This window comes from Bidens hawaiensis, unplaced genomic scaffold (genome assembly GCF_021521415.1).
Source record: "Bidens hawaiensis isolate Kalapana, Puna unplaced genomic scaffold, B.hawaiensis_p1.1 tig00023992_1, whole genome shotgun sequence".
Taxonomy (NCBI): Eukaryota; Viridiplantae; Streptophyta; class Magnoliopsida; order Asterales; family Asteraceae; genus Bidens; species Bidens hawaiensis.
This window is the reverse complement of record NW_027493772.1, coordinates 32,812-45,679: the sequence shown is the minus strand read 5'-3', so window position 1 is coordinate 45,679 and position 12,868 is coordinate 32,812. Positions and strand designations below refer to the sequence as shown.

The following is a 12,868-nucleotide window of genomic DNA, read 5'->3' as shown; positions in this document are numbered from 1 at the left end:
AGTATACAACTACTATCAAAGTGGATCAACTTAATTATATATCTTAGAAAAGAACGATCTGCAAAACGACATTAGAACCGAAGACAAAATGGTCGCAAATTAATTACTCATTTTGTGGACCGTCATTGTGTAAAATCTGTTATTATTTTTGCTTGACTTGGAATGCAACATTGGGAATTATTTGACGGATAGCTGACACTGATGATGATGTGTCAATGATACTCGGTTTTCTACGTAGTAGATAATTAAAGAAGATTATAGTACGAGTGATAACCCATCGTATTTACTGTGACCTTTATCACCAATGAGGATTTTTATATGCTAATTAGTAAAAAAATGATCTTGTTGTGACCTTTATCACCAATGAGGATTTTTATATGCTAATTAGTAAAAAAAATGATCTTGCGATACGAACTTGTTGTGAGAAGGGTTCCTTTGAATCCCAGGCGTGTTCGTTTTGGCTCCTAGCGTGAACTTTTGTGGGCGAAACAAAGGATATCTCGATTGGGGAGAAGACGGAAAATCTCAATCCGCCCATTTCCGAACCTTTCTTTCTCCTATCCAGTAGTAAACTTCGACAACGAGGACAGGCAAGATGCTTAGTTTTGTTAGAAAGTTATGTCTATGCTAACACATTTGTTCCCCACATTAAAGTCTAGATAATCAATATTCTTTGAGTCCATGCATACACTTAAAACATCTGGAATCACTAGCTCGTGGCCTTCTTTCTTCTAGATGCAGATATTTACATTAGATAAATGAATTGAATTGTTTATCAACAGATCATAGTAATCATTTAACACAACCTTGTTCAATAATTTTGAAAGATGTGAACTTGAGGATATAGTATGTCTATAATATATGAGTGAAAAGTATCGTCTATATGATAGGTGATGTCACACAATAGAAACGAAACATTTGAAAAGCACCCAAAGTTCCAACATCATGATGATATGGTATCCAATGATTCATTTTACATAAACAACATATGCAGCATTAAAACAAAAAATAAAAAATGCAAAAGAAAAAAAAATTAAGAATAAAAATAAATTTCGATAGAAATTCTTTTTAATAAAATTAATCATCGACTATGCTAAAAACTGTGAAAAATTAATTCTGACACTGAAATCAGCACTATAACGGTTGCAGAGTAACCCTGGTTGCAAATTGGTCGATATAACTTAAGTAAAACAGTTCAACCATAAAAAAACGCAACTAGACAAGATTTGCAAACACTTTTAATAAACAGAATAACAACAGACTTGAAAGAACTTACGAAATATGATCACTCTAGCTATAATATGATCACTCTAGCTATAAGTAAAATCTATTACTTAGGAGACTTTTACTAATCTTTTTCAAATCACACTTCTTCAAAATTATTGCCAACAATAATACACTGAGGTTTTCGCCACCACAATAGTTGTCCTAAATCAGTCATGTGCTACAAAACTATGGTTGTAGTTGCCTAGTTTTCTAGTAAAGATTTTACATAAACAACATATATTGTTTAAAAAATTCTCATAATACATATGCATATACTCCGTAGTATTCAAACCATGAGTATTTTTTCAAGAGTTACAAACCATACATTACAAATCTCAAACTAATAATCAAACACACAAATTTCACTGTTCAATCCTTTATTCATATGCACAAATTTCTCTTTAGGTAGGTACTACATGGAAAACCCATGGTCATATAAACATATAGTCTAAATTCACCAAGCTGGCTCATGGTAGCCAATGTTTTCAATAGCAGCCACAGTTTTATATAAGCGTCGCTTGTGAATCTCCTCAACCAATGAGCGGTGTAGCAACTGGCTGCGAATATCAACAGATGATCCTACCCTCTTTATAACTTTAGGTTGGGTCTTATCAGGTCGCTCATTGCATCGTGTGGTCACTCTGTCTTCACCACAAAACCTTGTCAAATTGTTTGTTTTTGTAGGATGTTGTGGATATTGACTTGCGAACGAGCTCGATTGATATTCATCTTCGTTCTCTGAGCAGTAAGTGAAGTTGGAGCAGTTATATGAAGCTAATGAGCTTTGAGATCTTCCATCATCATAATCATCATAGCAGATATTACCTACATGGAGATTGTAAAAATATAGAAGTGCTGTCCACCATAATTCTACTAATGTTTTTATTTTAAAAGCTGATTTTATTGATCAAACTAGCAGAAAAACCTTTAATTTTTTAAAGCGAAATTTAATTTTCTAAAACTAGAGTTTACCTCGAGTCCAGTCGACGGTACCAATACTCCGCGGGGATGCTAGAGGTGATGACTGTGATGAGGTTGAGTGGAAAGGGTGGGGAGTGTCGTCATCGTCATTTTCATCATAACGGAAACTATGATTATCAAGATTTTGTAGCAAATCCATGGGACCTTTCTTCCATGCAGGAATTAAGTTTGCGATCTCCTTATCGATCATCTCAGCAATATCAAGCGGCTCCCAGTCATTAATCTCCAATTCCTTCACCATTTCAGTAGCAACATCATGTGCTGTGTCACTCTCAATTTCAAAGGGAAAGTATATATTCCTTGCTTTACCTACCAATTCAATTGTTTAGTGGCTAGTTTAATGAACTTAAACAAAAAATGTCTAGGTTTAGTGGTATAAGAACGATTTTTTTGTATTCGTAGAAGTGTTTATACTTTATAGGTGTTTTTTAAGTAAGATTGTACTTCTAGTTCGCTATGGGTGTAAAAAAGTTTGTCACGCAATCTGCATGCTGATTTCACTTGTCACTCCAACGAACTCTAAAAATTTATCAGAACTTGCATGAGTTCGCTTGATAAGGTACTGAACGGCCTAGAAGTACGATCACTTTCAAAAAATTGCCTAAAAGTACTTGGCAAAATCCTAAACCACATACGGGATCCATAAAATTATACAAATACTTACCAATTTTATCAGAGATGAATACTTTGAGGAATATCGAGCCATCTTCCTGGTTCATAGTGCCTGTGATCTTCATGTCCGTCGTTCTTTTAGGATCATGAACACCCAAAGAAGGGGCCTTATCGAGTATCTTTTGAATTGAAGTAGGGTTCTTGGAAGTCATTATTGGAATGGCTGGCAATATATGATCATTATCTTCAACAAGGAAAGGTTCCATCAAGAGCTCTCTAGCAGAAGGCCTGGTTGATGCATTTTCTAGGCATTTTCCTATAAACCGTTTTGCTTCAGCGCATTCGATCTGATCAAATGCTTTCGGCAACTTTCCCTAATAGTTTGATGTATATTTTAGTTTTAAGATAGAACAAAATGTATCTTTATTCTGTATTTATAACATACCGAAGTGACTTTCTTGTAAATTTGAGCTGGGTTGGAGCATTCATTGTATGGAAATTCAGATGTAAGCATTTCAAACATGCACATGCCGAATGAGTAAATATCCACAAGCTCGTTGTAATCTTCTTCATACATTTCTGGTGCCATAAATTCAGGGGTGCCTGTTTCATGTGTGTAAGTGTTAGGATATAGCAAGTAGATTATAAAAGATTTTTTTTATAATTATATATACTTATACTATATGAGAAACAAAATAAGATAAACATCCATAATATGGTCTCCTAAGAGAGGTAAAGAGTGAGGAAACATTACCTATGACGCTATGAGCGTGTTGTGAGTCGCATAAAGTGGCAGCTAACCCGAGATCACCAATCTTTACTTGGCCAAGATGTCCGTTGATGAAGATGTTATCGCACTTTAGATCTCGATGGATCACTGGGGGATTGTGGCTGTGCAAATAAGCTAGGCCTTCCAGGATCTGTCTAGCCCAGTCTTTAACCGCTCGCATGTGCACTCGCTTGTATTTCTGCCTATACCTGCATGATCATGTTTAAGTTGTGAACATATTATTATAGTTTTAAGTTATGGTATAACAAATAGAAAAAAACTGAGAAAACAACATTAGAGCGTTAACAATGGAAATTATACAATCTTTAAATTAAATAAACCAACTTAAATATTCCGGTTCACCTAATTTGATTGAAAATGTCTTTTTTCTTAACTATGAGAACCCATTACCAAAACATTTACCGTCACCAAAAATTATTTGTGAATCTACGGTCTCATGTAAAAGCAGTTTATGTTGGACATGTGATCGATCTTCAAGGGGTTAAAAGCATAAAACCATTAAAAGCCGAAATCGAACCTGAGATCCGTGCTAGAGGGATTCAAGTGCTTACCACTACACCACCCCTTGAAGCTTAGACTGAAAATGTGTTAAATTAATAAAACTTAAAAATAGAGGGGAAGGAGTTCCAAATTTGGCTGTTGATTATCTAGTTTTGTTCTAGATGATATTGAAACGTGTTGACATAAGTATGATCATAAGGAATATTGTGATTACTCTCTAAGGCTTCCAGCGGTGAACATCTCCGTTATGAAGTTAAAAGTCCGTTTATCGGCGTCGATCCAAGAAGTGTAGAATCGCATTATGGAGCTGTGATTGAAGTTCTTGAGGAGATGGACCTCGGAATATAGGCGTTGAAGATCCTCAGGTGACCGCAAAACACAGTTGAGTTTCACCTGGTTCCATGCCACTTCTATGCCTAAAACCTCATCAAATGCTTTGTAAACTGTCTTCATTGCTCCTTTTCCGAGTATTTCCTTGAACTACAAGCATTGTTAGTGTAACTTTGTGTCATTCCTTGTAGACTGAAGTAACAATACAATTAATTATAATGTTACTTATGCCAACATTTAACGTTTTTTTAAATGGTTTGTTACTCTTTCATTGATTTTGTCTCCAGTGTGATTTTTGTAGATAATTGTAATAATTTCCACATATGTGTATAGTGTATATAAAGGAATTCTTTCAATACCATATGTTTTACAATAAATCTAAAACATATTGAAATTCATATTATATTCATTTTGTCAACATCTTGTAAGGGTCTAACATATTATTACTTGTTCAAAAATGAACCACTGTATATTCAAACTTACTTAAAGAACAATATTTGTGTATTAAAAAAAAATAGACAGGAATTGTCGTTATCTGACTTTCTTTAAAAAAAGAAAAGAAAATACTGATTATTTTTGAAAGGGTATGAATAATGCATCTTAATTAATGTACTAGTCAACTTCCCTGATGACATGAGCAAGCTATTTTTAAAGGTAAATTACAATGATGAATCAGTCCACCTTTTCATAAACCAACAACCCACCGCATATGACCCAAGAAATTGGTAGAACACCCTTTTGCATATAACCATAGTTAAAACATAAAACAAGGGTAACAAACCTAAGTTCAAATGTTATGGTGGTTTTAAAGATCTTAAATGGTTCTTTTCAGGAACACCAATATATAAAATATTCAATTTACCGTTAATATCCAAAATTATTTTATGAACTGTGCGAGAATTGCTTAAGCACGTGTATATAGCGCTTCACCTAAAACAAAAAAATTCGTAAACAATTTATTTCTCTATCCAGCGATTTCTGTAAACAAGAAAAGTAATGTTGCAATATGATAACATGTTCCTTTTTCATAAATGGGAGGGTTAAGTTAATCCGTTTGTTTAAAAGGATATTAACAATTAGTACTTGTTGAATCCAAGAGTTCTTCATGAATATTCAAAGACATGATAATAAAACACAAAGAGAAAGAAAACATACTCGTCCATATCGACCCGAGGGATCAACCTCTGCGTATCCAAGTACTTGTGTCTTCCCTCCACGGATGGAATCATTGGATTTCGATTTGTACATGTTATCTTGTGAACGTTATACAAAGAGCTATATATTTATAACCTTAACGAGTCCTAGCTAAAAACTATGATTTAATTATATATCGTGAACAAAGTAGACCGAAATAGAAAGGAGAAATTGCTGTAAATAGTATAGTAACTAGATATTAACTAGAGAACAAAAGGTGATCAAGTGTTAAATAATTGGAGGCCTTCCTTCATGATTCTCATAAGGAAAAACACCGAAAACGAGCCAGAAGAGCATTGAGTAATCGATTCTAAGCATTATCCGTGACATCACTACAACACCGGTGCTAGAAATATATCCTTTTGTAGCCATTGAATGGATTTATAAACAGCAAAGCAAAGGAGTTATGAAAAGTTATGTAGTTTGTAACAAAAAGTTATAACTCTAAAAGCAGAAATTAAATAACACTTAAAAATTGGCTCCTGAATTTGAAAAATCGGTGCCCGCGTTTTGGTAATTCCATCTGTAATTGTTGAACAAAAATCGATTCGATATGATTAGCTAGTAAGTTGATTCTTGAAGAGGATGATTGGAAAGCACAAAGATTTTAGAGAGATAGAGAAAGAAACAAAGAGATGACTTTTGAGATGGTGGAAACAAAAGGTGCTAGTAGGTGTGCCTGTGTAAACAATGAATGCATATATGATGTCGTTGAAAGGGAGTAGAAACCTACCGAAATGGATATAAAATCAAAACTAATAAAATAGATAGACAGTTGAAAGCATAATGTTGCTTATAATATGATGTCAATTTGATAGTCATTAATTATTTTTTATTTAAACAAAGAAACATTGAATCTTTACTAGAAAACTTGAGGAAACTATTGATTTAGCAGTTAGCACCCTTAATCTGATTTACTCTTGTTTTAGTACTAATTCCTAGAAAGAATAAAAAAAACTTTATTTTTAAACGTGAAAGTTGTGTTGCAACATGAAGTATCAATTTCCTAAAGTCGCTTAATGATTTTATTAAGAGTCTACCTCTAAATCGGTCAGGGGTAAAGTGCGTCTGGTTTATTAAAAAGACATCTCTTAATGGTTTATGAAGTATTTTAATGGTTAAGTTTCGGAGAAATGCTGAATGATTATGAGGTCACCTCTTAATCAAATAAGCCTTTCGATTTAACATAGATTGCGAAACAACCTCTAATATTTTAATCGGGTAATTCCTTGCAATACAGTATTAGTCTTTAAAGGATATTAAGGATTTTAGTCTTAAATCATATATTTGTGTTGCTAGATATAAAATGCTTTATACATAAATCAAACCAATAATTCATAATAAATATAAACCTTTCAGATAGTTCGTGTCTGTTTTCTTAATAAATTAGAAACAATTTAACATTATCGATAATGCGCTGGCTAATTTGAGAATACATTAAGAGTTGACATGATGTATACTCCAATTATTCTATAAAGTTTTAGCACAGTAGGTACAGGAGACCCACTAATGACTTCGACCCATCAAAGCCTATCACATTTGAATAAGTAGATTTTGAAGTATAAAAATTATCAACCGAGAGTTTTAAAATAACTAGCATTAGATCACCGGAAGTTTAAGTCAATGGCCGCATATGTGGAAGAGAAAGGAGGAGAGGCCGCATACGTGGAAGAAAGAGGAGAGCTTGGTCCTTGGCGACGACGTACGTGTTTATCACTACTATTAAATAACTTTGTAGGAAAGTTGTAGGATATTTGCAATAGCATACATTAGAAGAAATTTTGTAACAAAAGTTTGTTATAAAACTATTGAAAATGATTTTCAAACATATGTTTATCTCACACAATTTTTATATTAGAAAATCAATAGAAAGTGAGTTTTACAACAAATTTTCCATGAAAATTATCATAAAAAAGTGATTTATTTACTAACAGTGTATGAATGGAACAAAATTATGTGAGAAAGAATAAAAGAGAATGTGTGAATGGTATTGACTTTAAAATTTAATTAATTTGGTGTTAACTTTTAATTAAAGTTTAGTTTGACAAGATCCAAAATTACAAAATACTTATATCAATGTTTGTTTAAATATTTATCCGAATCAGTATATAACCTAATTGTTGGCCATAATTATGAAAGAAGATAAAGGTTCGTCTTAGTAGTTGAATTCAACCTGTTATTAATTACCTATACTTTGGATTTTGATTTAATCATTTTATTAGTCAAATCCTTGAGTTTATTTGGATTGATTAAATTCTTTTGAGTTATTAAAGTGCATTTGATGTTATGAATTATCTCATTTGTTTTTCTTTTTTTTAAATTAAACTTTCATTCAACACACAAAATATTCATCAAAAGAAGGACCGAAGGCAAAATAACAACCTTAGACCATGAGTAGTCATAACTCTTCACCCTCAGGCATTATGCGTCACGTCGCGTCCAGTCAGAGTTATGGTTTTTTACAAAAACAGGGTGTAGTCATAACTCTCCACCCCCAAACGTTATGCGCCACGTGGCACCCAGTCACTATTAATTTTATTTGTTTTTTTAAAATAATAATTCATTTAATTAATTAAATATAAAATTACAAAACTACATTTAAACTCATAAATAAAAATAATCGGTTTCACCTGAGCGTCAAGACGGTGAGTCTATTCAACTCAAGTGGTTTCATTGCGGTACTAGAACTAAAACAAAACAGAAGCAAAATTGGTATTCGATCGGTCTCTGACACATTTGTTACGGTATCAAAACAAAAACAAAATTGACATTCGATCGGGTTTCCGTTAACCACCGAGACGCCAACCCAACACCCACCAAGACATCAACCCAATATTTCTTTTTGTTAACATCCTCCTAGGAACACACACACCAACCAAACTGTTCCATTTTATTCCAAAACCAAATCAGAACCCAAATTCTCACGCCGCGGCTGCTCCTCCTCCGCAAGCTCGAAGCCAAATCAGAAAACAAGGTCTCCTTCCACCGCCTCCTCCGCCGCCGCAAGCTCGAAGCCAAATCAGAAAACAAGGTTTCCTTCCACCATCTCCTCCTCCGCAGCAGCCGGTGCCGGAGTTACTCGCGGCCGCAGCCCTTCCACGGCTCCCAACGGTAATCCCCCACCCAAACGGATAGTTTTTCTTGATTTTTGAGCTAGATCTCACGTTATATATAAAACGCTCGAAAAAAAAAATCCCAAAACGCCGGCGGGGGCGGTGTGCCCCCGGCGTTATGCTTCAAAACGCCTCCATAACATCACGACTACGGACGGTCTTACAACAAATAAAAAGGAGACTTACACCAATCTTTCCAAACAACCTTGTAATCATCACTTATTATGGTTCTTTTTCATATTGATCTATTTATCATTAATTATTGAGTTTAATTGCATTCCTAAAACTAGTCATTAGTTTAGATTAACATCATTTTAGTACAAATCTAACTCAATAAAAGGACAATTAAACACAGCTGAGATATTCTACACAGTCCTCTGACGATAACAAGAAAGGAAAAAATTTGAGCACCTCCCTAAAGACTAAAAACGGCACCACCGCCGTCGCCCCACCCTAGGTCTCGATGTACACCACTAACACAAATCGAAACGGTGGTAGATTCATAATATCAAAAAACCAATATTCTCTCTCTCTCTACGTGATTGTTTATCTACCGGCGACTGCACCCTCTCCCACCATGGGCAAGTCCAAGAATCTCCCCCTTTCCACTTATGTTGTCATTCTTCTCCCACCTCCAATGGCGGCACTGATTTTCAAATAAGTGAAAACGGTTTTCATGCGAGGGATTGTCGGTAGGTATTGGCTTCATCATCTTATTTGTTTCTAGATCTAAAGAGAGAAGCTAGAAACATGAAAAGTTGTCTAATAAGAACATAACACGTGGGCCAACCAAATCAATCCCTAAATTTAGAACTAATCAACATTTTAGAGCAAATTATTACTCCCTCCGTCCCATTATAAGTGTTTACATTTTATTTTTTATTTGTCTCATTACAAGTGGTCACTTTCAAAATTTATTAGTCAATTTTCAAATTTACCCTTAAACACTCACAACTAACATTAATAAACAATATTGATTGACCCACTTTTCAAGGGCATTATTGTTATTTGGTAAGAAAAAAAAGTAATCATTCAATCCACCTTAAACTTTGTATTATTTAAACATTGACAGTTATAATGGGACGGAGGAAGTACAATGAAAGTGAAATAAAACCATACGAACAAATCTAAGTTCATAAGATAGAACTTCCATGGACTTTGGCGGGCCTTTTTGCGTTTGCTTACTTTATCGTGTATTAGATAGGGCTTCAATGTACGTTGCTTTTGGACTACGTAATTTATTTTTGAAATCATTCCTAATATGGTATATAGTTCACATTCACATTAAACTATTTTGTGGGAATACGAAATCAATAATCCAATTAGTCAAAAAGGGTGTCTACAAAGACGAGAAATTATTTTTTGTGAAATGATGTGTTTGAAGTAAGGCATGGTTTTTATACATAACTAGTTTTTTTACCCGGCGCAACGTATTTACTTCGCAAGTTTTACAATTTGAGCATATATGGGTAAAGAAAATATGACCAAAATCTGCATACTTAGTACAGAAGAAGAAAGCAGACGCTAAATAGGTTTTTGTAATGATCTTAAGGCCTTTATATGATCCTGCCATGCTCTTAACTCTTACAGAACCATGGACCAACTACAAATAAAAACAAATAAAAACAAAAAAAAACAACCACCCAATTAGCTGAATACATGCATAACAACAATTATCTTAAATCTGTGTTATGATATGTAAAACATAAACCTTTTGAGCTACATCAAGGGTGGCGAATTCAACATGCCCATAACCTGCAAGACGACAATCTCTCATGACAATAGCAACAACATGTGATCTAAGAAAAGGCCTCCACTCTCTAACCGGAAGTGGACTTGACTCCCCTTCCAATTGCGGTTGATGTACAGAAGTAAATTAAAACTGAAACAGGTGTGCGCAACAAAATTATAACATGTATATACATATAACATATATCAAATTTAGTTCTTGATTTTAGACAACAGTTAAATAAATTAAGCAATCTTGCTTTTATTTTAAAACTAAATAAATTTTCTTTTTCTTGCATCTTCATGGCGTATTTTATGCATATTTCACTACAAATTTTATTTGTAACCAATCCGTCCCATCGCGGTTAACACCATAAGTTGAACAAAATGTTCGACCATTTTTTAATATATAGAACACGAACACCACTTAAACCACACAAAAAACTATTATAAAATTCCCTAGTTAAACTAAACTCAAACCTAAACCTTTTAGCAGTTAAATACTAATTAAACCAAGAAATAAACAATTCCTAGTAGACAACTCATTTAAAGAGCTATTGAATAAACTCCCTAACTTATCATTTTATTTTCCATCTTTATCTATAACCTGACTTTCGAATAAGCCAGATGGGTTAAACGGGCCATGTGGACAACGAAAGCTATTTCTAGACCACTCTCATTGTGGGCTTATTGATTATTGTGATCATTGGTCGTTTAATATGCATGCACTTACTTACAACCCAAAGACACCAAATCACAATATGGGCTTATTGATTATTGTGATCATTGGTCGTTTAATATGCATGCACTCTCATTGTGGGCTTATTGATTATTGTGATCATTGGTCACCAATCACTGCCCTCTTCCCCAAGAATCCCGCCGCCATCGCCACATGCAAGTAGATAGAAAACAACTAGAAAATTAAGTGTCAAATTTGAACAAAACAACAATGGAATAACAATCTACGGAATGAATTAAGCATGAGACACAAAATTGAAGCCAATTTCAAAATCAATTAACCATAACCTGACAAACCTAGATGCATATGAAAACACAGACAGATGAACGCCGAAAGGAAAAGCAAAAGGAAAGATAAAAAGGTATAGGAGGCCATTACGTGGAGAGGAGACAACATTATATGCGATACGTTGCCTATGCACGTGCCAGAAGCCAGAAGCAACAAAGGTTAACATGATAACGTCGCAGGCAAAAAAAAGGAAAACAATTCTAAAAAATATAAACCTGTCAACAACAAAACTCGAACCTCTGCACTCATCCGAGACAGATGGTTAACAGAAATACAGTCAGCAAACACACCAGACAACAGAGATATGCTTAACTTTAAACAATATTCTGAGTCTTTTTAAAATCGTTCAAATATTCAAAAGAAGAAGTTATAATTGGTCAACTGATATGACCAAGTGACATATAAAAATAAAAACGAATACTTCTATATAGTAAAAAAAAATAGAGCAAGGATCAAAATTTAAGCTAAAAAGAGCACTTTATCCTGATATGAATTATATGATTAACTAAGGGCATCGGTCTAATGAAATAAAAACTCTTGATTTTAGTTAGTTTATTCAAACTCATTAACTAATTCATTATGGGATTGATTTTTTTCCATTTCAATCAAAACAATTTTTTAGTCAAAAGTTTATAATCCTTTGTTCCTTTGTTATAATTCTTTGAGGGATTTTATTCTATGTATATAGTAATTAGCCAATGTTTGTTAATTTTGTGTTATTAATATGATAATCATGAATAAGTAATGGTTTGTTTAAGTTATTTTAAAAGTTTTATTGAAAAAAAAGGAGTTAAGGACATTGCAAAGATCAAGAATCGGAAGACCGCAAAGAATTGGACAACCCAGCACACATATGACCCCGTATACATTCACACATCCAAGCCTATGTATAGTCGTTAAAGTAACACACCAAAAGCATTGATTTATGAGAGTTATTAGGCAACTTTGGAAGACCAAAAGCAGTTGTTAACATGGACTGAAGATCATAATCGGTCGAGAAGCTTGAATATCAAAGATCGAAGCTAGTGAATTGTGTTTGCTGATTTCTTGGGTTATATCTTTCTATTTTTCATCTTTTCTGATCAATCAAAACATAATGTCTTTTGTGTTTGATTTGATTTTGTATATCATGTCCATCTAAAAGCTTTTCTAACTATTTGAATACGATGATTCTTAAACTGGTTTGATGTTTTAAATATTCAATTTATCTATGTAGTGATTTCAATGGTTTGTTTTGATAGTCTTGTGATGTGTATAATTGCTTGTTATTATTGATTGCTCTATTGAGTTGGTCAGATACTCATATCAGCCTTTCAATTAAGTTGC

The 12,868-nt window shown here is 33.7% G+C and overlaps 1 protein-coding gene across 1 annotated transcript; it reads right to left on the bottom strand.

The window, feature by feature from the left end:
* Nucleotides 1-1,540: 1,540 nt before the first annotated feature.
* Nucleotides 1,541-6,420, bottom strand: LOC143568449 (putative serine/threonine-protein kinase WNK5). Its single transcript, XM_077054605.1, has 7 exons — nt 5,636-6,420; nt 4,365-4,630; nt 3,614-3,837; nt 3,305-3,462; nt 2,912-3,233; nt 2,239-2,556; nt 1,541-2,091 (listed from the first exon to the last, which is right to left on the bottom strand). Exons 1-7 carry the CDS (start codon nt 5,726-5,728, stop codon nt 1,721-1,723), a joined length of 1,752 nt encoding a protein of 583 aa, XP_076910720.1. The 5' UTR covers nt 5,729-6,420; the 3' UTR covers nt 1,541-1,720.
* Nucleotides 6,421-12,868: the final 6,448 nt, after the last annotated feature.

Excerpts from the sequence above, each read along its gene's own strand:
- LOC143568449 (XM_077054605.1), bottom strand. The coding sequence starts at position 5,728 with ATGTACAAATCGAAATCCAATGATTCCATCCGTGGAGGGAAGACACAA. Across the intron at positions 4,631-5,635 it reads CCTCGGGTCGATATGGACGA|TTCAAGGAAATACTCGGAAA; the intron begins GTATGTTTTCTT and ends CAATGCTTGTAG. Across the intron at positions 3,838-4,364 it reads ACCGCTGGAAGCCTTAGAGA|GTATAGGCAGAAATACAAGC; the intron begins GTAATCACAATA and ends ATGATCATGCAG.